A 25911-nucleotide genomic window follows, 5' to 3' on the forward strand; every position below is an offset into this window, starting at 1 on the left:
TTCCAAGGTTGTAATTACGTGTTACAGGTCGTAATTTGTTTTTTTTTTATTTATCTGCAGTGTATCTAGAGAGGCGGTGGATTGTGATGCGAAGGTCACGGTTACAACCCTACTATGACTGTTCCAGTAAAGAGAAACTATAATAGTTCTATTTTTTCTTTTTTTTATGAAAACTAAGGAAATTTTATACATATTTATGTCATTGATGTCTTACATGTAGTTCTGATACTGAAATAGCATAAAAAGTAATAATGGTAAAATATAGGGTGTCCCAAAAGAAACGCAGGATTTCATATGAGAAAAAAAGATTTTACTAATTGAAAAGTTGGCAAGGTTTTTACATGTTTTTAAAGAGGAGACTGCCATTAAATGTGAAAGAGGATGTCGGGCAGATGTCCTCCAGGACTCATTTAGCATACTCGACTTTTTTTAAGAAAATTCTGTATTACGCTTTTGCATATCTGCGGCCGGATTTCGTTGTTAACCCCCCGATTTTGACTTTAATTCAGAAATGGCACTTATTTGAGCAGAATACACTTTGGACTTTTACGAATCCTCACAGAAAAAAAATTGCATGATCTTGGTGGCCAAGTCACTTCACTGTTACGTAAGATGAGTCATCCATTCAATTTCTGCAACAAGTGAATAGTTTCATGTGCCATATGGCAGGTGGCACCATCCTACTGGAACTACATGTCATCCAAATCTATGGCATCCAAGTGAAGCCATAAAAAGTTCAATAGCACATCTCGATATCGTTCTCCATGGAGTCATGATCACTGCCTTTCCAGCCTCATTTTCAAAAAAGAGCGGACCAATCACCCCACCAGCGTAAAATCCATACCACTGTCACTTTTTGGGTAAACAGTGGCCGTTCTTGAATGGCCAGAGGATTATCTCTGCCCCAAATTCAACAATTTTGCTTATTCACATACGCACTAAGATGGAAATTCACCTCGTCGCTAAATATCAATTTCTTAGCAAAATCACCGTCCACTTGTTGATTCTCTAACATCCAATCGACTAATTTCTGGCGTATTAAATGGTCTTCTGATTTCAATTTTTGGGTTAGCTGAATCTTGAATGTATGCAGATGTAGATCTTTTGTTAAAGTTTGCTGCATTGTGCTTTTCGAAACGTTCAATTGTAGTGACCGACGCGACGGCGTACTGAGTTTGCGGGAATTTCCACCAGTGGCGGCTCGCCAGGTGACGCAAGTGACGCACCGCTTCACCTAAAATTTCCGTTTGGTTGTGCAATTTAAAATTATTTTTAATTTTATATACATTTTATAATTTAGGTATAATTTTATATTGAAAATGTATTGTGTTTGTTTGTTTAATATGCAGAAATCAATAGAATAATTGCGCGGTGAACGCTTTCTAAAAAACATTGCCTTCGTTGAGCGGGAACATCAACCTTGTACCATACAACGTGTTATGTAGTATACGCTTCGTTTCGTAGCGTTGTTTACGGCAGTTGTCATGCCAACGAGGCGGCCAACACGGGAGTAAACTACGGCGTGGGGGAACGAGTGACGCAGAAATTGAAGCAGCATTGTTTGTTAATATTTGTTTTGTATAGTAATTGTATGTATTTTGTTGGAAATGCCAGATGAAAAATTGAGGACAAAAAGATTTTTTTAAATTGCGAGAGACCTGTGCCTTATTCTCTCGATATGGAAAAAAGGGGAAGTCAATGTGTACGTTCGGAAGTTTCGGAATGAATGGTATTCAGAGTATAAGTGGTTATGGGGAAGTGTTTATTTAAAAAAACTTTTCTGTATTCCCTGTTTAATTGTGAGTGTAAAGTTGGGCGTGTGGAATAAGGAGGGATTTAACAATTTTGGGAACATCACGCGAGGCTGTCGTAACCACGAAGCTGCTTTGAAACATACATATAAGGTGTGTGTTAACGTTCGCAGATGTCCACAAGCCGAACTAATATTTCTATTTTTTATAAAATCTAAATGAAAATCCTTCTCGCGAACGTCAGTTTCTCGGTATTATTGCAAATGCAACTAAAAATTTCCACATTCATTTAAAGCCGTTTGACGTTGAAAATTTTTCTTTTTAGTCAATCAATGAATACGCTTCACCTATTCTCAATGTCACGAGCCGTCACTTATTTCCACCACGCTATCACTCATCGTAGCAATATTATCGGCTGAACGGCAGGTACGAGGAGAGTCTGTTTTTTTATTGTTTGCAAGTGAACTCGTTTGTTCAAATTTTGCAACTAATCTTTTCGCAGTTGTTTCATTCGAAGCACCCTTCTACCAAAATTCCATGTAATTTGTACACAGTCTCAGCTACACACTCTCCATGAATTTTCACAATCTTCACTCGCTCATCCGTCGTATAGCGCTCTATTTTGTCTAACCGCAAAGTGACATGTGACCCGGCGCAATGCTGCCAACTCTTCGGAATGAAAATGGTGCACAATTCAAATCGTGCGTTACTTTTGGGACACCCTCTATATGAAATCCTTTATTTCGAGTGGAATATCCTACAAAGCTATTAAGTACGTCAGCTATCATTAAATAAGCTACAGGAGAGTATTTTTTAAAACGTTAATTTTCCGAAATACGCGATTTAGAGATGTGTATTTTTTTCTTTTTGTGTGTCTGCCTTTCAGTGTGAAATTTTTTGCTAGACAAACATAGTTTCAGAAAACTGATACTTTTAACCCAAGGTTTTATTTATTTATTTTTAACGGGTGGCAAAATACCCAAATAGAGAAAAAAAACACAAATTAATTTAATAACTTTAGACATTATGTATGTATTCACAATCTGCTTTCATCAATCCTTAATCGAAATTGACCTGAAGGGCACAAAAAATAACTTTAAAATGTATGAAAAGTTTAGGACTAGGAATGTTCCTCTATTTTAAAGGTTAAAAAAAATATTCTATAATCTTATCATATAAAGTTAAGCAATAAATATAGAAAAATGTTTTTAACTTCTTTTTATTTATACTTCTTTCATATTGAAATATAGAGGATGTAACTTAAATACACAAAAATTAATTAAATTAATTTAACCAAAATAACTAAAAATTAATAATTAAAGAAAATATCGCATATTTCGATGAGAAAAAGCCCCTTCCATTTTATTTCGAAAACGAGCAGTTATCGATTTACATATTTCTTTATGGCCGACGTTTTATGGACAAGAAATCGCGTTTTTAGTAAAGATTGCGTTAATCGGTAACTTCCTATTCGTAGAACATTTGCAGGCCTGTTATTGTCGAAAGCAGTTTGTAAATTACATTTTTATTATTATTACGATATTTTCCGTGAAACTTCAAATATCTCGTAAAATTAGTACTCTACGGAAAAAATGTTCATAATCAAAATTTAATCATTCCGCGTAGAAAATACATTAGTTCATCACCCCCCCTCACCCTCCTTGCAAGTGTGACGGAGGGTAACTTCGAAATTGAAATTTTGAATAGAAACCCTTAGTTTTTATTGCAAATTCGGATACTACGGTTAAAAGTACGTACGATAGATGACGTTATAATCTTGGAAATTCAATTTTTTCGATTTCTGTTACTGAGTTCTTTAAAATAATCTATTAATTTTACTTTAACATAATCATTAATAGTTGTTAATTCATTTTTAGTAACTAATTTTTATTTGTTTGACAACATTCGCTTTTGCATTTTTTTACAAAAATCGAATATCGATATCACACATCTCACACCCTATTTAATCGTTATTTTCTCTAATCCTCTTTAGAACACATGAATTATGCAGGCAATTATTATTTTTTACTTAATTAGGTGTTTCTACTATACTAAAAAGGATTTTAAATAAATGAGCTTTGCGTTAAAAACATCCGACAATGTGTTGATTGCATAATTTAAATTTTTCTTAGGGAGACAATATTTTATATAGGCAACTTACTTTACAGCCTGATGAAATGTGTGTTGCATATACAAGTAGGGATGAGAGTAATCAATTTTTTATACAAATTTTTACCATTCTTTGGTAGTCGAAAGTTTGATAGACAAATCATAAGTTTTTAAACATAATAATAATTTCAGTAATTATGCATAAATACCAAATTTATACTGCCTTAATTTATGCAGGAATGTATGGTCTTTTCAAAGATTTTGCAAATAATAATGTAACATGTAACAGAAAATAGAAGTAGGCAGTAGGTACATTTACTAGGTCACATTTTCATTTAGATTTATACTGTAACATAGGGTGTTTTTTCGAGCCGCGTCATTGGAAATTGGAATCTCGTTTATATTAAAGCGATACAAGGTCGGGCAAATTAGAATAAGTAGGCTGCAGAATTTGAAGACGAATAGCTTAGCCAGGAAATCTGTATTTTCTCTTTTTGAAGTTATCAATAAATCTGAAAATATATTTTTTAATTTTTTGAACTGAAAACGGAAGTGGAATTTATACTCAACCTTTTTTGGAATATTTTTTGTATGAAATTTCTAATATGTCATTCATATGATAATTATGTTTTTCTTATGGCTTTCATATTGGAATTTCACAATATTTTCCTGATTACGATGTTGTATCCTATGGTTATCTTTTATTTTCGTTTAAATACTAAGTTATGCATTTTTTACAAAGAGTGCCTCGAATAACAAAACATCCACCTATTACTTTAAACCTAATTTTGACAGTTCCTTTAAATTTTCATTTACAGTTTCATCAAAATTCCAGATTATGCATTTTTTAAAGAGTGCCTTGAAAACAAAACATCCACATCTATTACTTTAAACAAAATTTTGACAGTTCTGTTAAATTTTCGTTGATAGTATTGTCAAACTACCAAATTATGCACCTTTTACCAAAAAGAGTGCTTTGAAAACAAAACATCCATCTATTATTTTAAACACTTGATAGTTCCGTTAAATTTTGGTGGACATCGAAGTATACTCGTAGATTATTAAAAATGCAATATTCACATAAAATAAAACCACCAAAACAAGATAGTCTTCGGATTAATTAATCCATAATATAAATGTTACGTTTTTAGTTATCTATAAACTGTATAAAATGGAATTGAATTGTTAAAGTTTCGTTTTCGGAATAGTAAATTGGATGTTTTGTTTTCAAGGTCTTCTTTATAAAATTAAACAATTGGTTTTCGCTAGAAACAAAAACTAAAGTTGCATCAATAATATCACCGTAATCAGAAAGATGTGGTGAAAAAAAAAATGTTAAAATACTATTTGGTGCTCATAAGAAAAACATAATTTGAATGCATTTCTGCGTCTTGGTACAAATTTGAGTTCCCCACAAAAAAGTGTTCTAACAATATCTAAAGCCTATTTGTTTATGTTTTTATTTAAAAAAAAAAACGAAAACAAACGTCTATCTTCAATCCATATCATCAAAACGAAGAAAGATAGGTAAAATTTCTCTTCGGGAAATTATACGTTATTAAACTTAGCACCTTTGCTATAATTACCAACTTTGTATGTGTTAAGCTAATTGAGATCTTAATGGTGCGGCGAGAAAAATAGGCATCTTGGATATACAAACGATTAGAGACGAGAATAAAACTCAAACTGATTATCATTTGGTATAGGTACTTTATTTTTACATACATAGTATCTTTGGAAATTAGTAGTATCACCTAATATTATTTACAATAAGATTTAATGATTATAAAGTACTGATATATTTCATTTATACCGCATATTGAGATTTTATACACACAATGAACTCGTAAAGGTTTAATTGATTGTGCACTTTTAAATATCACTCACGAAAAAACAATATACAATAATATACATAGTGCCTTTTTACAAGAAACCATCTTGATGTCGAGGTACAATATATACACACGTACTTTTATTTACAGGGTTTCTATTTGAAAAACAATTTGGCTTAGTAGTTGTAACGTTTTTCACAAAAACGTTGCGTTTTGGAGATACAGCCTGTATATAGTAACTAAATCCAGTGAATTATATTGATTTCGAGTTTCCCGTATAACAGAATCTCTATATTGTATCTCTAACATCCAGGAACATTAACAATTTAACAAAATTTAACATCGAGACTTCCTAATAACAAATCAAGTGACGTTGATCTCCTCGTCGCTGTCGTTTGAGCTGTCGTAATCCACCCCCTCGTACATCTGGTACCCCATCGACACGCAGTGCCCTCCGTTGCCGGTCGAGCACTCTCGTTCGCCCGCCCTCTGGTGGTCGACCGGCGAATTGGCGGGAGAGATGTCCTGCACGTCTGTCAGATCGAGCTTCGGCTTGTCGCCGTTCGCGTCGCTCAGGTCGGGGTGGGGGTTGTTCTTGTTGGGGAGGGTTTGCTCCCGGGAACCACCCGCCGCTAGTAATTCGCGCTCCTTGGAGTTGCGCCACTTCATGCGCCGGTTCTGGAACCAGATCTTCACCTGAAAAATAAGAAATGAATTTGATATTACGAATAGGTATTTTTTAGAAATAATTTTTTTATACAGGGTGTTCTACAAGCTCTATGACAAACGTTGACAGATGGTAGCTGGGTTAATTTCAAACAGTTTTTCTTATATAATTTTTTTTATCCTGACCATATAATTTCTTGAATAATTATTAATTTACTGGGAGAGCAGGTCCCAATTTTAATTATTAAATAATTTGTTGTAAAACAAATTTTTCTTAAACATTTTTTTATTACGATCGTTTCGGGATTATTTTTCCCATCTTCAGATGAAACAATAATAACCGTGGATTATAATATTTTTCCTTATGTAAAAATTAAAATCTAAAATACCTAGTTAAGACAATATACATTAAAAACATTTTAAAACTTACAACTGGACATCAATTATTATTTAACATTCTTTCCTATTAACCATATAATGTAAAACAATAAAATAACTACATTTACACCATGAAAATTTGCGAAAATAAAAGAGAAACTCGAAAAAAGTCCTATCCGCTATATTATTGTAAAATTGTCTAAAGGAACATAATACAAGACATCTCTCGTCTCGTGAGTCAAAAACTTTTATTAGCTAACTTTTCTATTTAAACAAATAAGTGAGGAAAACAGTTTTTTCACTTTGCAGGGAAAACCATCAATTTTAGCGAAAAGTGACTCACAGACAGCTTGTAGGGATGGACGATAGCTTCATTTATTTATTTAATAATAGAAAAATAATTCCGAAATTGAAATTTTTATTAATATTTCGTTTAAAAATAATTTTTGTGACATTTTTGTAAATTAAAAAACATTAATTATAAAAGATTATTTTTTTCCGAGCTATTCTACGAATTCGTAAATATGCCCATTGTTATTTTTTCGTCGAGCTACCATAGTTCAAAAAAAATAAATAAGTTTCTACGATGAATAGAAGCCGAGATATTGCAAAATTTACAGCGCGTATCAATTTAAACTTGGTCAATTTTCTTATTTTTTTGCAATAATTTTTTTGTTTATTAACCGATTTTAATTTAACAAGTCTCATTTTGTAAATAATTTTACTACCTACAAGCTGTCTGTGAGTCACTTTTCGTTAAAATTGATGGTTTTCCCTGCAAAATGAAAAAACTGTTTTCCTCACTTATTTGTTTAAAAAGGAAAGTTAGCTAATAAAAGTTTTTGACTCACGAAATGAGAGATGTCTTGTATTATGTTCCTTTAGATAATTTTACAATAATCTCGCGGATAGGACTTTTTTCGAGTTTCTCTTTTATTTTCGCTAATTTTCCTGGGGTATAATGATAGCTCATTTCAAACAACACAATTTTTGTTTAATATCCAAGGCCTACTATTGCTATTTTAGCTTCTTTTAGTTCCTGCCGACTGCAGATTATTTTCGTTGTTTTTGCTGATTGTTCGAAAACGGCTACTCCAATAAGGAAATGTGACAAAACATTTTTTATTTAGAATTTGAAGGTTTGTCAAATTATCGTTGCAGCTTGTCCTAGGTACGCCTCTGTGACCGCATGCTAGTTTCACAGTTTTCTTAAAAAATGTTGGTTGGCTAATAAATGTCGTGACGTGACAACACGTTTTTTGTCATGTAATTCATATTTGCATCAAAAATAAAATACAGTCCACTGTTAACCACAATTAGTTCATTATTCAAAGCAGTCACAACTATTTAATTGTTTTCACCCCTGGCCGGGGTTGGAAAAAAGATTATTGTCACTTATTGTTATTATTTATATACATCAAACTAACTTCAGGCAAGTTGACCAAAATTGCGATTTAAAGGTTCATTTAATTGGACTATACGTATCGCGATCGACTTAAAGCTCTCGAATTATGTGCAAAGTAAAGGTGATACCAGACGGTGTAATCGGATGAACGATCACTTGAGTGTTGTTTCATTGCACGTCCACAAGACATATACAAAATGGCAAACGAATAAACGTTATCTGCTCTTTTCCATTCGCTACGGAGGCGAAACCAAAACTGATCAAAGTCGAGTGAACGTTCATTTTGTGTTTAAACATTTCATTTTTCGTTCATTCGGAGCGCGAGTGAATGATGTCGAATGAAAAAATCCAACATCGCTAGATTGGTTCACTAACGAATTCGTTCGTCATTTTCATTTTGTGTTTAGACGTTTCACTTTAAGTAAAGATGCTGAATGAAAAACAGAAATTAATAAAAAGTGAATCGTCTGATATTATTACCTTAACTGTCTGTGAACGATCCTAAAGTGTTAATTAGTAATTAGAGGTTTTTATCGAGTTATACAGGCTGTCTGCTGTAAGAAGGCCGCCTCTAGGGATCCCGCTTAATATACGACGCGCGCCAAAAATCTTTAATGTGATTTGTTGCATTTTTTTGAAATTAAATACTGTTTTTTTCAACATAACTCGAAAATAACAGTTAGAGGGGCACAAGTTAAGGGATGATTTCAGAAATTTTAAAAAATCCACAACTAGCAGCAAAATGATTGAATTATTTTTTTTAATCCTANAGCTGTCTGAGAGTCACTTTTCGCTAAAATTGATGGTTTTCCCTGCAAAGTGAAAAAACTGTTTTCCTCACTTATTTGTTTAAATAGAAAAGTTAGCTAATAAAAGTTTTTGACTCACGAGACGAGAGATGTCTTGTATTATGTTCCTTTAGACAATTTTACAATAATCTAGCGGATAGGACTTTTTTCGAGTAAAAATTTAATTTGCTTGGTCTAATTTATAAGAAGAAAGAGAATAAGAAAATGTAGTTATTTTATTTTCTTACATTACCTATACAGCCTGTTACAAATTCGCTTCTCACTACAGGGATCTCGGAAACGGTAAGAGGTACGAAGTAGCTTAAATGGGGGCAAATCAGGGGGAACAACATTATGCCTCTAAAAAATCAAGGCCAACATGATTAGTTTTCGAAATATTTGAAAAAAAAATGAAATTTTGGAAATCCGTTTTTGTTTTATTTCAGCTTTGTTTGAGGAGATATTGAAAAAAGAAGAACACTTTCTCATGGCCACTTTTTGTCCTCTATCGAATGACATAATCAATTTTTTATATGTAACTTTTCGTCTCTCCAGGACCATCATCAACTTCATATTTTTAAATACGACCCTGGAAATTTTATTAAATTTTTTGCAAGCGTTCATTACCCCCAATACTGTACTGCGTCAGCCTTAACCAGATTGAGACGTTTTGTCTCGAAAAATTCATCTTCAGTGTATTTGTTCCAAATTTATCTAAATTTTTTATTTAAATTTCTTTGTTTATTGAATTATCGTACACCGTAAGTGTCGGTCGTTATCCATCTGGTTATTCAAACTACATATTACCACCACGCATTAAAATAAAACTTTATTAGAGTTTTAATCCCGTGTCCATAGTTATTTCTAGGCTTTTCGAGTGCTCAAAATTCAAACAAATTCCGATCTATTTTTTTCAGGATATTCATACAAATACATCTGACATGCTCTTTTACAGTAGCAGTTGCAGATATAATAAATTCCGATACTATTATGCTGATCTTAATTTTTAACCTTTTCCAAAACTAATATGTTTTTGAACATTTACTGATATTTTTTAAAGAATAATATTCAGTTGGCGTTTTGGTTGTTCATATGCATTTTTAAGAATTAATTTGTCATAATAAAATTAAAATTGTAACAATGTTTTAATTTTGACGCAACAACTTATTGAGTTTTGTATGACCAAGTGATGGTAATAGTTAATAATAATAAATGTTTTATTGTAACGCGTGGTGGTAATAGTTTAAATAACTAAATAATTTCACAAGGTCTAACGACACTTACAGTGTACGATAATTCAAGAAACATAGAAATCTAAATAAAAAATTTAGATAAATTTGGAACGAATACACTGAAGACGAATTTTTCGAGACAAAACGTCTGAATCTGGTTAGGACTGAGGCAGTACAGTATTGGGGGTCATGAAGGCTTGCAAAAAATGTAAGTAATAAAATTTCAAGGGTCCTATTTAAAAAAATGTTGATGATGATGGTCCTGGAGAGACGAAACGTTACATATACAAATTGATTGTGCTATTCGATAGAGGGCAAAAAGTGGCCATGAGAAAGTGTTCTTCGTTTTTCAATATCTCCTCAAACAAGGCTGAAATTAAACAAAATTTCGTTTTTTTTCAAATATTTCGAAAACTAATCATGTTAGCCTCGATTTTTTAGAGGCATATTGTTGGTCCCCTGATTACGCAACTTTGCCGCCATTTAAGCTACTCCGTATCTCTTACCGTTTCCGAGATCCCTATAGCGAGAAGCGAATTTGTAACAGCCTGTATACGTTAGTCGAAATATGCTTCGTTTCCGAGATACAGTGTTTAAATTTTAATTTTATATTTATTTTTTATTAATTATTTGAAAAAGTTTTAAAGATGTTGACTCGAAATTGTAAAAATGCTTTGGAGGGATAAATTTTTTAGGGTGATCCGAATATTTCTACCTGGACTAGTGACGTTCGTGCGAGAATGCCACAACCTGTTTTTAATAAAAAAAAATGGTACGCCACTGACTTTTTCCCGTTTTGATATTTTCTTAGAAATCCGCTATCAATTGTGAATGAATGAAATTGGTATCTTCAATTTTTTTCTTAGGATGCACCGTTTTTGAGAAAAAAATATTTTATTGCAAGTTTATTTTTAATTTCTATTGACACATTATCTAGTAGGTTGTTGTCAATGTTTCTAAATAAAATGCAACCATCAAATTTTGAGTCAATATCTTTAAAACTCTTTGAAATAATTATCTACTCATAATAAAAATAAAAAATTAAAATTTAAACACTCTCTCTCTCGGAAACGAAGCATTTTTCGATCTAGGTACGTTTATATGAACTTTTTTTCACAAACTAATTTCGGCAACCACCCCCTAAAATATCTCGCACTTATTTACAAACATCCTGTATGTATATATTGGATTTGAGTAATTATAATGTTATAATGGTTATGTCTGGTTATAGCTTTGTTGAAATGATCAAAATAAAGTTACATTAAATTACTACTATACAGGATGATTCACAAACGGTGACCAAAAATAAAACCTCGTATTCTTCGCTGAATTTTGAGGGGAGTATTTCCAGATTAGAAATTAACTTAGAAATAATAACAATAATAAAGTTTGTAACTGATATTTTAAAAACAGTTATGGTAATAATAATTAAATTATTGACAGAACGTCAAAGTTGCTATCGCAGCCTACTATATAATTTTAAACAGCATTTTAGTTGAATATCGAAGTGGTTTACTCGATAGTCAGGCTTTTTTCGAAAAAACATACGTAGGAGAGTAGTAATTTGTAGAAAATTGAAACACGAATCCGAAAATATCATGATTGTTACCGTAGAGCAGTGGCGTACTATTTTATTTAGAAAAATTATGCCACCGATACCCTGTATCTCCGCCACTGGAGAATCTAAATTTTAGGAAAAGCCCTCAGATTTTGGACAATGTTTACAGAAATACATGTGCCCAATTTCAAATTATTTCATTTACTAGTTTTTAAATCATATAAAAAAATTAAAAATATTTGTTTAAGTTTAACACCCTGTATCTTTTTAACGAGGCGTCCTACATAAAAACTTTATACGAAAGACTGCCCTTAAAATTCACCAAAGAATACCAGATTTCATTTTTGGTCACCGTTTGCGAATCACCCTGTATATTGAATTCATAGAATGTCCCGAAGAAGTTTTTAAATAAAATCGAAACGTCGACAGTATTTTAAAAATCCTTTTTTACAAATATTCTCCCTTACCGACTAATGAAATTTGAACGATACATAAACGTTCATATTAGTTAAAATTGTATTCCCGAAAATAAAATGGTCCAAATTCACATCTAACATATCGATCTAGGTACATACATCAACGGACATCCCCTTAAGGACGCACCGAACAAACGGCGTCGCCGAGGCATACACTCCGACTAATAGAGGACCGCTAATGCGCCAACAAAGACCCGGGTAAATCGGTGCGGTTGTTTTCGACTGGCAATTTAATCCGTCTCTGCACTCAATCGATCTTTATCTGATCTTTGACTCGCTAAACGCCGAATTACCACCCTTGACACGAGCGGGGGAGCCGGCAACCCCTTCGGATCCGGGCGCGTACGGAGCCGACGATTCAATTTGTCGGGCTCTGGGGAGTTTACGTCGAGTGTGTTTGGATAATTGTTATGATGTAAATACGTAATAGTTTTAGGTTCGGTGAGATAAACCGATGTCTGCTTTGTGTTTTTTTTTTTGGAAATTTGAAATTTGTGTAACTATGCCTTTTCCGGAAGTATTCAGTTTCATCGATAAATTTGAATGAGTTTTTTTCCAAATTTTTGACTACGTAACAAAATTAAAGTCGCTTAAAAAATATGAGAATCGTATTTTTTTGTTCATTCATTTTGACCACGCTTATGTCAAAATAAAGAAATATGTGTTGTAACGTCATTAAATTGAAAATTTCAAATATAGCGCTAAATGTAGTAATATTTTAATATACAGGGTGTCTGGTAAGTATATGACATACTCTCGAGAGTGTATAGGGGAGGTCAAAATAACTCCAATTTGTCATAAAAAAAAATCCTAAAGTGCCTCTTAACGGAGATACAGAGCCTCAAAGGGGTACCCTGCGATTTACTTTTTCGGTTCTAACTTTTGAACCGACTTGTATAATTTAATGAAATTTTAATATTTAATGTAGGCCATAAAAGCTCATAAAGCCATACTACGGTAGATGTTTTGCACTGTCAAGGAAGTCAGGAACGGACTTGCCACCACACTCGTTGAGCCGAAATTTTGACAGGTGTCATTTTATAGAGCTGAAAACTGAATTTTTAAATACTAACAGGGTACTCTACATTTGTTTCGATAAAATTAGCCGTTTTCGAAAAGATTCAGTTTTTGGATAACACGTTTAAACACTAATTTATTTAATTATACAGTTTATATTAGCATATAATAAATTTAGTTTCGTGCAACTCTCTCGGTTTCAAAAATACAATACGTATGTATGTTTTCAGCCACGAAATTTGAATAATTCCAAATATTTCGAATTTTCACCACCAAGAACGGCGGTGACAGCATTTTTAACATTAAGGCGATGTTTCACATTATATTAGCTATGTCCTTTACAAATTTAGTTTCGTGCAACTCTCTCGGTTTCAAAAATACAATGCCTATGTATGTGTTCAGTCACGGAATTTGAATAATTCGAAATATTTCGAATTTTCACCACCAAGAACGGCGATGACAACATTTTTAACTTTAAATCATTTTCTTATAAATTATACAAAAATATTAAGTTAGTCCATCAAGTTGATTGATAGTATCTAGCTCCATAATAACGCCGCGTCGTTCTTTTGTCTAATAGTGATTATCTTGACAACACATGTCAAAAATACATTTAGTGTGAATAATTTCTCGCAAAAATGACACGTTTAAGTGAAACCGAGCGTATTAAAGTTTTAAAGATATGGTGATAGAAGACCAAATTGCGACGAAGTAGTGGAGATATTTCATGAATTGCATCCCGATCGGGAATACCAGTAACCGTTACAAATGAAGAAAATTCATTGAATGTCATGTTAGATGCGGTAGAAAATCCAATAAAAATAAATTCGACACATCATAACATGCGTCGACATTCCATTAAAAAAATTTGCAAAGGAGAAAAATTACATCCACATAAAATTCGTTTGTTACAAGAATTAAGTGAAGACGATTATGATCGTAGAATCAACTTCTGCGAGGTTATTATAGATAAATTAAACGAAAATGTCAATTTTGTCATATACATATTATTTTCTGACGAACCTACATTTTGTATAAACGGGCATGTAAACTTACACAACTGTAGGTATTGGTCAGACCAAAATCCACATTGGATGGAGGAAGTTCACACCCAACGACCACAGAAAGTACCTAAATGTTTGGTGGAGACGTCATATGACCCTCTATTTTATAAACGGAAATTTGACCTCTGAACGACATATTTACCGGCAGAACAAATATGGTTTCAACATTATGGGACTCCTCTACATTTTGGACGTGTGGTACGGGCATATTTAGATGAAACTTTTCCTGATAAATGGATAGTCGCAGAGCGGCAATTGAATGGCCAGCTAGGTCTCCCGATATGACCCCTCTTGACTTTTCTGTGGGGTCGCATAAAAAACTGTAAGTCTACAAAAATAGGCCGCAAAATATCGACGAGTTGCAGGAAAGCATAAGGCATGACATTTCCACTATTTCCACTCCCAACACCTTTTTGGATTCACTACAAAATTTTGTTTAGCGAATTCATTACTGTCAGGAGGCAAACGGTGAACACTTTGAGCACCTTATAAAATAGAATAAAACCCTAAACCGTTTGTATCTTAAGATTTTTCGATAGTTATCTTGTTTTAGGAGATAATTGACTGTTTGCATACATATCAGCGACACTGTATATTGATTATTAAACTTGACAGTGTTGAGTTATCTAATAATATTGTTAAGGTTATTAAATCATACCTGACAGACAGACAGCAGTTTGTCGGGTACGCGGGTTTTAATTCGTTTAGATTTGATATGGCATGTGGTGTTCTTCTATTTATAAATGATTTGCCCAACATTATCTCTTGTTGTAAACTTCCTTTTGCGGGTGATTTTTAAATATATTCAAGAATTAAATCTCACCAACTCATGACGATTGTACACTTTTTCAGATTAAAGCCAATAATATTATTAACGGGTGCTGTTCATATTAACATGTGTCACGTAGTTTCGTTTCGTAGAAAAATTATACAGGGTGTTTCAGAAAGACCTCCCGTAAATATAGGGGGTGATAGTACGACAGAAAAAAGAATTTTTTGTCATATGAACTATATGTCTGTCTCCTCTTGTTTTCGAGATACAGTGCGACAAAATAAATTTTTTAAATAGTATTTTTACGAAAATTTCCAAAAGGTGCAAAATATTTTTATGAAATTTGGTATTCCGGGGTTTTTAAGGATGCCAAATACGCTGGTCTAATTATTTGTTGTATATTTCATAGAGGGCGTTAGTTATGCTACATTCCTATTACATTTTAAGTTCTAATTTTTTTAAGGTTAGGTTTTTTACCAATTTCTAATGTACAATTTTATTTTCTAAAAATAATGTACTCTTGTTAGAACTTCCTAATGCGTTCGAGAAAAAGGCTTTTAATTGAACTCTTACAATATTACGGTGTATAAAATAAGTGCCTTTTCTCAAAGTATTTTTATATCAAAACTTTTTGACGGATGTCTCATAAACAACGCATACATTCTTAGTAATATTTTAAACTCTAATTATCTTTATATCAAAATTTTAGTGACTGTAATTAGTCATTACTAACTACAGTCACTAACAATCACTAAAATTTTGATATAAGGTTAAATAGAGTTTAAAATATTACTAAGAATGTATGCGTTGTTTATGTGACATCCATCAATAAGTTTTGACATAAGCCTACTTTGACAAAAGTCACTTATTTTATACACTACAATATTATAAGAGTTTAATTAAAAGCTCTCAGGAAGTTCTAAAAAGTGAGCATTATTTGGAGCACAATTGGAGCCCGAATGTTAAAAACCTAACCTTAAAAAAATTAGAACTTAAAATGTAATAAGAATATAGCACCACTAGCGCCCTCTATGAAGTATCTAAAAAATTATTAAACCCGCGTATTTGGCGTCCTTAAAAACCCCGAAATACAAAATTTCATAAAAATGTTCCGCATCGTTTGGTAATTTTCGTAAAAATTCTATTTAAAAAATTTTATTTTGTCGCTGTGTGTATCTCGAAAACAAGAGGAGATACCCCCTGTATTTACGGGAGGTCTTTTTGAAACACCCTGTATAAATATGATTATAAACTTAACGTTTACATTACGAGACGTGATAATGTGAAAGACTTGGCCATTTTCAAAGGCGTACCTAGGATTTTTGCTTGGGGTGGGCCTGGGATTTCAAGCAAAAAAACTCGCGCAATCAGCAACTTAGTGCTGCTTATTTAGGTATTACTTTTTTTTTGTTCTTACATAAGTGAAGGATTGAACGATTACTTATTTGAATATTTTTAATTTCATGATATTATTGGATCGTTTCTTTTCTGGGGTGGACCATGCACACCCCTGCCCCCCTAGCTACGTCCATGGCCATCTTCTTTGATTCAAAAATTTCATTTGTTACCCAAATCAACCAACTAGTGATTGCTAATAAGAATTTTATGTTAAGAAACTTAAGTTGTGAAACAATAACTGTTTCGATATCTCGTTTAAACTGGATATTTGGAAAAGGATAAAACCTTCCCAAAAATAAAAATGACTTTATCATTAAATTATGTTAAAAAATGTGTTTTTCCGTATGCCTAATTATATTATACGGACAGCTTTAACATCGATTTGGAATCTGTACACGCAAAGGGGAAAAATATATAAACAATCTCTAACCGACCGTAACTGCTAAATAATCAGTTTAGCAACAAACGAAACTCGCGCATTGCTTCCTAATGAACGAGTTTCAATTAAATTTCAATTTTGAAAGTGATTGCTCAAACAAAAATGTTCGGATTGCACATTAACGGTTTCGGGGAGGGTCCGCAATGTCTTCCAGGCGAGAGATTTCAATTAATATTATCTACATGTTTTAATAATTATGTAATTGTGGGCAATTTGGGTAGGTATGTAAAATAGGTTGATAGTCCCCGTTCCTGTAGATTCGTCTAAACAAAGTTGGTGGTGATAGATTTGTGACTGGTTTACAGACTACTGAGATTTTGAAGTCAACGTTTTTACCACCTGCTTGCTTACACAGGATGTTTCTTGGTACAGTAGAAAACGTTAAAATTTGAATGCGAGTGATTAAAATAAGAAAACAAATTCCTAGGAACATACAGGGTTACAACTTTTTAATTGTCATACAGGGTGGTCCGTTTTTCGTGGTTCACCACTGGCATCTAGGAAACCGTATATATATACAGGGTGACACAAATTAGACAAAACAGATCAAAGATATCTGCTGACGTTCTTGAAATATCTAGTGTCCTTATTTCACAATGGAAAGAGTTGAAATTTGCTACTGGGGAATAAGAAGATACAAGGAATCCATTTTCGTCGAAAGAAAATTTCTACGGTCACTAGCTTCAGTTATGCAACATACAATTATTTCTTTTTCTTGTGAGCGCCATATTGGATCTTGACAGCAACAGAAAGAGAATAAAATTACGAACACGTCAATATGTAACTTTAATGAAATCTAGTAAGGCGCCCATAATAAAAAAAAACAATTGAATGTTCCATAACTGAAACTAGTGGCCTTAGAAATTTTCTTTCGACGAAAATGGATTCCTCGTATCGTCTTATAACATCTTTGTGTTTTTTGACCCACCCTGTATAACAAAATTGAAGTTCGTCATGGTGATTCTTATTTATTAAACAAGCAAAAACTGTTATCAAGAATACCTCTTTTCATATTACTTTTTGGCCTGTTTGTCCTTTTGTAAACTCAATCAGCGGACATACTGTATACAGTGTGTCCCGTTTTTCAGGTTAACACCTCTGGAAATGTGAGAAGGCTTTCTGCAAACCACTTTTTTTACAAATAGTATCTTGAAGGGGGGTTATATTCTACTAATCATTTTATTGATATAACAAAAGCCTGGCCTACTACGATTTTTTAAAAGGGTCGTTTTGGGCCAGGCTTTTGTGACATCAATAAAATGATTAGTAGAATATAACCTACTGTCAGGGTATTACTTGTAAAAAAATTGGCTTGCGGAAAGTTTACAGCCTTCTCACATTTCCAGAGTATGTTAACCTGAAAAACGGGACACGTCCACTTGCTCATTTTCATCCAAAGAATTAGCGATTAAGTTAGTGATAGTACCTAACAAGATTTGTTGTTGTTGATCTTCCAAAAATAAAACCATGTTGAGAATAAGATATATGCGCATTTGAATGAAAGCAAAGTGTATCACAAATAAACATCTCAAACGGTTTTCCAAAGTTACATAAAATCTCTATCGGTTTATAATGTTCAATGTTCACTCTATCTCGTTTTTTGAAAATGGGGGACATAGTTTTGACTTTTTCCAAATATCAGGAAACGTGGCAGATTTAATGATGTAAAAGATAAATTAAAAATAATACTAAGTGGTAAAGCATGTACCAAATGCGGGAAAAAGAAGACAAAAGACGTTAAAGGGAATGAAAACAATAATGGAAAATTGGAAATTATGGAAAAGGTGGGTTGATGGAAATATGAGTAATTGTTGCTAATTTGTCTTGACTTGAAATGGCGATAATAATAATAATTCAAGTAATCGTCTTATCCATGAATCAAATTAAATATTATTTTACCCAACTGTTCATTATAACTTGGAATAGACCTACCATAACTTTTTAAAGATTGTGTACATCCTTTATCTCGAAATGATAGGCTATTGATTATGTACAAAAAAACAGGGTTAAAAGGAACTATGACGTTCAAGCAATTTTATTGCATGAATCGTTCAAAGGGTCGTTTTACATGAAAAAACCGCGGAGTGCTATTAAATTAGAGGGTGGAAATTGGAGATAGGGGTGAAAATGCACCCCGTTCAGTTTTTTAATTGTATCTCGAAAACGAAGCAAAATTTCGCTATAGGTCATAGGAAAAATTATTTAGAGAATTGAATTTCCCACCAAATGACGTATTTAAAAAATTTAAAAGGAAAATTCTATGCAAAAAATCGTTAATAGACAATTTTAAAAAAGCAAAATAATAAGATTTTTTTATTTTTTTACTTTTTTTTTAGTAGAAGTAGGCAAAGAAAATTGCTGTACAAAAAAACTAGATGAGATTCCCTTCAAAATGACGCCTTTTCAAAAGTTTTTGGACTAATATTGACTTGACTTATAACCGATTAAACTTCAATATTTTTTAGATTTTCGTCGTTCGTAACATAATAACGATTATAATTCTTATTATTTTTACAGCAAATTGGTTCTTTACTTAATAAAAAATTATTCTCATAACTTAGAGTCAAAACAGTATAATTTTTCGTTTTTTTTTAATTGTTTATTAACGATTTTTTGGATAAAATTTTTCTTTTAAATTTTTGAAGTAAGTCATTTTGATGGGAAATTCAATTCTCTACAAAATTTTTCCTATGAACTATACCGAAATTTTACTTCGTTTTCGAGCTATAAGTATTTAAAAAACTGCAAAAGTGCATTTTCACCCCTATCTTCAATTTCAACCCTCTAATTTAAGAGCATCCAGCGCTTTTTTCATTTTTAATGACCCTTCGAACAAGTCATGTGATGAAAATCCTTGAACGAATCCTTCCTTTTTTGGAAAAAATGAGAATTATAACGTATAAGGATAAGCGCGCCGAAACTCGAAAAACTGGCTAATTGTGACTTTGAGCGGCCATATATCACTCAATATTCATCAAAAAATACTTTACAACCTCTTATTTTGAAGGAAATTTTATCTACACACCGCGGTTTTATCATCTAAAATGTCATAGTTCCTTTTACAATCCTATAATCGATAGCCTATGAATCAGATGCATGTTTATAGGAACTTTGTTTATTAATTTGCGACAAGCATTTTAGTTACGCCCTGTATAACATATTGTTACTTTACGACGCCGACGCCGGCGCCGGTCCCAATGAAAATGCAAATTTCACATTACCAACTGTTGTCCCACCACAATAAAACTTACAACAATAAAACATCCCTGCATTATCATCTCCCATCTGACAGAACACCAGACGGACTCCTTTCCCGTTTTTCATTACCCCGGCCGTTCGCGTTTTAACAGCCCCCTCTCCCCAACCGTCCCCGCGGCGTCCCGGACAATCGGGGTTTATCGTAATCATAATTAAACGGCATTAAATTAGATCTAATCGCAAAGGCACCGATTCAGACGAGTATTTAAGAGCCTCTCGCCGGGGTTGAAAACTCGCCCCGGCGTCACTCTAGGCGGACCATCGCCGAAGATTATATAAGAAAGGCGGCCAATAGAAAACCGCACCTCCCCACTGCTCGAGAACAAATGCCGGCCGTTTCTCTCGGTTACAAGGGACGGGTCGGCATCGCCACCCCTTTGAGCGCGGCAGGCGCGGTGCCGCGAAAAAGTCCCGGTGGCGATGGATTGTTCTACCTTCGTCGGGGTGTTCTAGGTGTGGACATTGGGGTGTAAATAGTTGAGTGTCTTTTTGTTGGTACGGATCTGTATGATTTGTTCTTTTTGGTGTTCCGTTTGACTTGATCCTTGCGATTATTGTATCATATTATACAGGGTGTATCTAAATAATACCGAAAAAATGTACAGGGCGATTCTCTGATGGAAATTAATATGGGTCTTTGGTATAAATTTTTTTGAAAAAACTCTACCCTGAAAAGTTACGCAACTCCAAAAATTAAAAAAAAAATTGTTTTACTTTTTTATCTTCCATGTATATCAAGCTAATGAAACCAAACTTGGTGAACATTATCTGTCAAAAAACTACACTTTTTGAAATTTTTTGCACCCTGAAGTATTTTTGCAAGGGGTTGAAATAATCAACCGCTGACATTTTTTCTTATAATTCTTTTTCGATAAATTTTTTTCCTTTTAAAAATATGTCTAAAAAGCTCCATTTATTTACTAACTTTTGGATCTCTTCAAGTTTTTTTGAAAAGTTAAGGATTTATGAGGAAAAAAATGTATTGCAATGTACTGTAAATGTATTGCAATGCATTTTTAAAAAGGTGAGCTGTTTAAGGAAGGTATATCGGGGATACTCAAATGCACAGATGTACTTGACATTTATATAGCGTATTACCCAGTGCTCCCTCTGTGCGTCATATTTTTTTGAAATTTTTTTCGAATCTAGATTTTGAGATATTGTTGTTGAAAGTTGTTCATTTTAACTGAGATTTATATGGCGAAGATGGACGGTGCGGCTCTTTTTTTGCCCATAACTGAGAAAAAAATGTAGAAATTGTGAAACAAAACTTTTCCATGGATAGTACACAGTATTATCTTATCTTTGATGTAAAACTAATGTAAGTTTTGAACATAGTACAGCTGTATTAATGAAAACTAGTGATGTGGTGGTCATGAAATAAGTAGTACTTTATTTAGGCCCGGTACTTTGAGTCTCGATTAAGGCTTGATTAACTAATCAGGCGATCATAATTGAGTTATTTAAGAAAAATTCCTAGAAAATCGTTTATATCGAAAGAAGAAATTTATTTGAACCAGTCCAAGTTTTGTCGCAATGTATTTTGACGGGCTGAACACGGAACTGACAGTGCTTAAGCTCTTCCTCGTATATACGTATTTTCGGAGAAAGCCGAAAATGATTGAAACCGCAGTTTGATGATTGTAAATTTGCAAATGGGGAAATTCAACACCAAGCTATTTCATACGTTTGAATTACTGTCTACAGTTTCTCTTTTCAGTAACCAACAGAGGGTCGCTATCATACTCGTATTAACATCCCGTCTACCCTGGAATCTTACTTCAATTAATTACTTAATAAGTAATAAATAATTTCCGTTTTTATCTAAAATCTTGACAAATAGTTTCACAAAACCAAGTTTTATATGGAGCGGAAGAAGCGGTATTTTCGAGTCAATTGCTCTACCTATAACATTGTGATTTCCTGGGTTAAGTGTTTCTCCTGTTGGCCATTTTTTTCTTTTGTAGTAATTGTTTTGGTTTCGACCGTCCTACAGACACAAGAAGCAAAGATTCTTGGTAAATCCTAACTGCTGCCTAAAATGATTGATATGATTTTCAAACTGCATATAAAATTTTCTGTAGTACACATCTTATATTTTCATAATTTTCTTTTAGTGAGGTTGAGTGTGCAATGAAAATACAGACAAATTTATTTCCGCCTTCAAGTTACATTTCAAAGAGTCTATGAACATTCACTTCTTGGATTTGTAAAATTAATTCGCTAAATCATGAACATCCGTACATTACACCAAAGAGCCATTGTTGATTTCGTTTGTGGTACTACAGTTAAAAATTCAATCGTATTTTTTGCAACTGCTGGTACGTACGTATTCGTCCTCACTTTCTTCTATTTCGCTTTCTTTTATTTAAGTTTCACTCTCCTGTTTCCGTTTCAATATTGTCTTTGCTTCTGATTGCTTCTTCTTCGGACTCGACATCGCCAAAGAACTGGCGTGCATCCTTTCACCATCAATCACTTCTGGTCTTATTGCTTGCATCACCAACAAAACACGACTATTTTTAATTTTTTTTCGCGTTAAGTGATCAAACTGAGGCTTGCTTCAATTATTTCCGGCTTTTTTTCAAAATACTTATTGTACCTATAGGAGGAACCGGGAAGATTAACCAATGGTCTCTCGCCAGAGTGCGCTATACTTTTACTGTTCCATTTTAATTGTCAGGCTATCTCAAGAAATATGCAGGATTGTGAAAAATATTTTCAACAAAAATCGTCAGGTTTCGGGAGGATCAAATTACCGTGAAATTGTAATTAACTTTGAAGGCAATTATCAAGGTCAATTCATGGTCAACCTTGATTTTTTAAACGGAAACCCATATTTTTATTACAGGTTCGTATTTTGTAGGAAAAAATACATATTTTACGAAACTTTAATAAAAATATGGGTTTCCATTTAAAAAATCAAGGTTGACCTTGATAATTGACTTTAGGGTTAATTTCAAGGTCACGGTAATTTGATCCCCACGAAACCTGTCAACTTTTGTCTGAAATTTTCACCATTCTGCATATTTCATGAGATATTACCCTGAGAATTAAAACGGAACAGTAGCGCACTCTGACGAGAGAACGAAGCGTTTTCAAAAAAATGTTTCATACAGAAGTTATTTTTCCCGCAGAATACGTATTTGCAAACAAAAAATAAGGGTTTCCATTTCAAAAATCAAGGTTGATCTTGAAATGACCTTGATAATTGTCCTCAAGGTCAAATTCAAGATCACCGTATTTGACCCCCTGAATACTTTTGTTCGAAATATTTTTTTATAAAAATCTAATTACAAAAATTATGCGGCCAGATACATAAATAAGTATGATCGAGCAGTAACTTACGATTTCAGTATCTGGAACTTATTTAAGAGGTCTAATTATATTTTAGCTGTACGGTTTATGTGTAATTATTTGTTTTTAAATCTGATTATTGTACACTATTGACAAAACTCAAATAACTAAACTGATGCTACGCCACATGCTATTCTATGTACCGAATAATAGACTAATAAATGAGCGTTCAAATAAAAATGTGGTCAAGTTGGTTCTGAAAATTTGGACGTAGGGCGTAGCGTATAGCAAATGAACTTAAACGTCATCTGTCAAAGCGCTATATCGCCGCTATCAATTTGAATATTTTCGTTTTAAAAAGCGTTTAAAATGGTGTTTTCTCAAGAATAAAAAGTGTTTATCATAGAGTCCTACTTTAGAAATGGACGCAATATTGATGGAATATGGAAATATTCCATCAATTGAATCATCATATTGAATTTCCCGGCGTTGTTGAGTACAAAATTTTTCAAAGTGCAGTGTTCAGCGTTGTGTTAATGTTTTTCGTGAAACGGGCAGTGTAACAAGAAAAGAAGGAAGCGGCCGACCTAAAAAGCGGACTGAAGAATTAAAGAAAATGTCCAACAAATAATGGAAAATGCGCCAAGAACTTCTGTACGTGTTTTATCACAAATGGCGGGAGTATCAGTCGGTACCTGCCACACAGTGTTAAAAAAAGATTTGCGTTTGTTCTCCTATCGTTTAACTTGTCAGCAAGAACTTCATGAAGTTGATTTTCCGCGACGGGCTGTATTTTGTGAATACGGCAGGCGAGACGATGAATATGTTGAGGGAAGTTTTCCAAAATCGATTAATAAGCCTCAATGCTGAACATGAATTTCCACCGAGGTCATGTGATATTACGCCGTGTGATTTCTTTTTGTGGCCTTACCTTAAAACGCTATTTTTGAACTGCCTATTCCTGATTTAAACCATCTGCAGGCTCGACTTATAGACAAGATTCGTGAAATTAACAATACCCCGAGCATCTTAGAAAATGTCTTTAATTCTTTGAGGAACAGGTGTGAAAAGTGCTTGGAACAAGGAGGGGGACACTTTCAGCAGCTGCTTTAATTTATTGTTATAACAAGGAGGGGACACTTTCCGCAGCTCCTTTAATTGTTTATTATTGTTATCATGATTATTCTTTAAAATAAAGTTATATAGTCGTTAACGTTATTGAAACTGACAGCTGCTATACAGCTCGTTGAGAAATGAGGTTAAGTTGGTCGCTATAAGCTACTCCCTACGTCCAATGTGTCAGAGCCAACTTCGATTTATTTGAACGCTCGTTATTTGGGGCTTGATCAGGTATAAATTGGTCCTTGGGGCAACTTGACTATGACTTATTATATCATATTTTTGTTTTTAAGGTGGTCAATTCTACAAAATACTAAATGTATATGATTATATATTTGTTAATACAACAGAAATAGATTAATTGTGCGGACGAGGGGATTGTTTACTATTATTCTTAATAATTTTTTTCGCAATGGGGGGGGGGGAAATAAGTACTTTTGTAAAAGTATCCGAATATTTAATAAAATCTACTGACATTCTCATTACCCTAACTTAATAGCGTACAAACAGCAGCGTGTCAGCGGGGCCATTTGTATGAATCGGAACGCACAAAGTAATATATCTTGAGCGGCCGTATGGGGGCGAATATCCGGATCCGAGAATCGTGTTTTTAAATGGAGATAGAACTACCCCTTGTTAAGGGCGCCATCAGGAACATATGTTGCACATCTAACGCAGTGGATAATATAATAGCCGAGACTTTCGGCTAAGGGGAAGAATCTATTACTTATGTGATGTGTCATCGATCACAAACATCGGTTGTGATACAATGACTTATTATTTCATCGGCCTATTATGCGTCTGGACGCGGAATATATCAAACAGTAGCCGCGTTTATTATAAATCCAAAACAAAATACAATATCCAAAACAAATCGGGTCTGATTTATTCTGTACTTCTTATTTTTCTTCGTTCAGGTACACTGATAAAAATTATGGAAATTCACATATGATTTTTACATATTTGTAATGATTTTTATACACAAAAAATGGGTTACACGACCTGATTTAACTCAATCAATCAGATTAAGTGATCACCCGGTGTAATGTTACCGCGCATGTGTAGAACTGTGCTAGTTGTTCAGTAAGCATGTTTGGATTCATTTGTGACGTAATAACATAGCAACAGTATTTTAAAAGTTATTAAATTATATTTATTATATTATTTCATGACTGACCCGGAGAAATTCATGGCTAAAAAAAAAGGTCTTTAGAAAATCTGGGAATGAAATTGTTTACGAAGAAAATGAGCTCTAAAAAAAAAAGAAATATATAATCCTAAGTTCTGCAATTAGACAAATCATGTCTAAAAAAAAAGGAATATGACTGGAGGAAATGGATTTCGAGGGTGGG

At 33.3% G+C, this 25911-nt stretch overlaps 1 protein-coding gene across 1 annotated transcript in view; it reads right to left on the reverse strand.

Annotated features, from left to right (window-relative positions):
- Nucleotides 1-6055: 6055 nt before the first annotated feature.
- The window catches only part of LOC108907550 (homeobox protein DBX1), a 51975-nt gene continuing 32119 nt past the window's right edge, over nt 6056-25911 (reverse strand). Inside the window, exon 4 of the mRNA XM_023454902.1 lies at nt 6056-6388. Coding sequence (XP_023310670.1) covers nt 6056-6388 — 333 coding nt within the window. The remainder of the gene's footprint in view (nt 6389-25911) is intronic.

This window comes from Anoplophora glabripennis, unplaced genomic scaffold (genome assembly GCF_000390285.2).
Source record: "Anoplophora glabripennis isolate ALB-LARVAE unplaced genomic scaffold, Agla_2.0 scaffold378, whole genome shotgun sequence".
NCBI classification, from domain to species: domain Eukaryota; kingdom Metazoa; phylum Arthropoda; class Insecta; order Coleoptera; family Cerambycidae; genus Anoplophora; species Anoplophora glabripennis.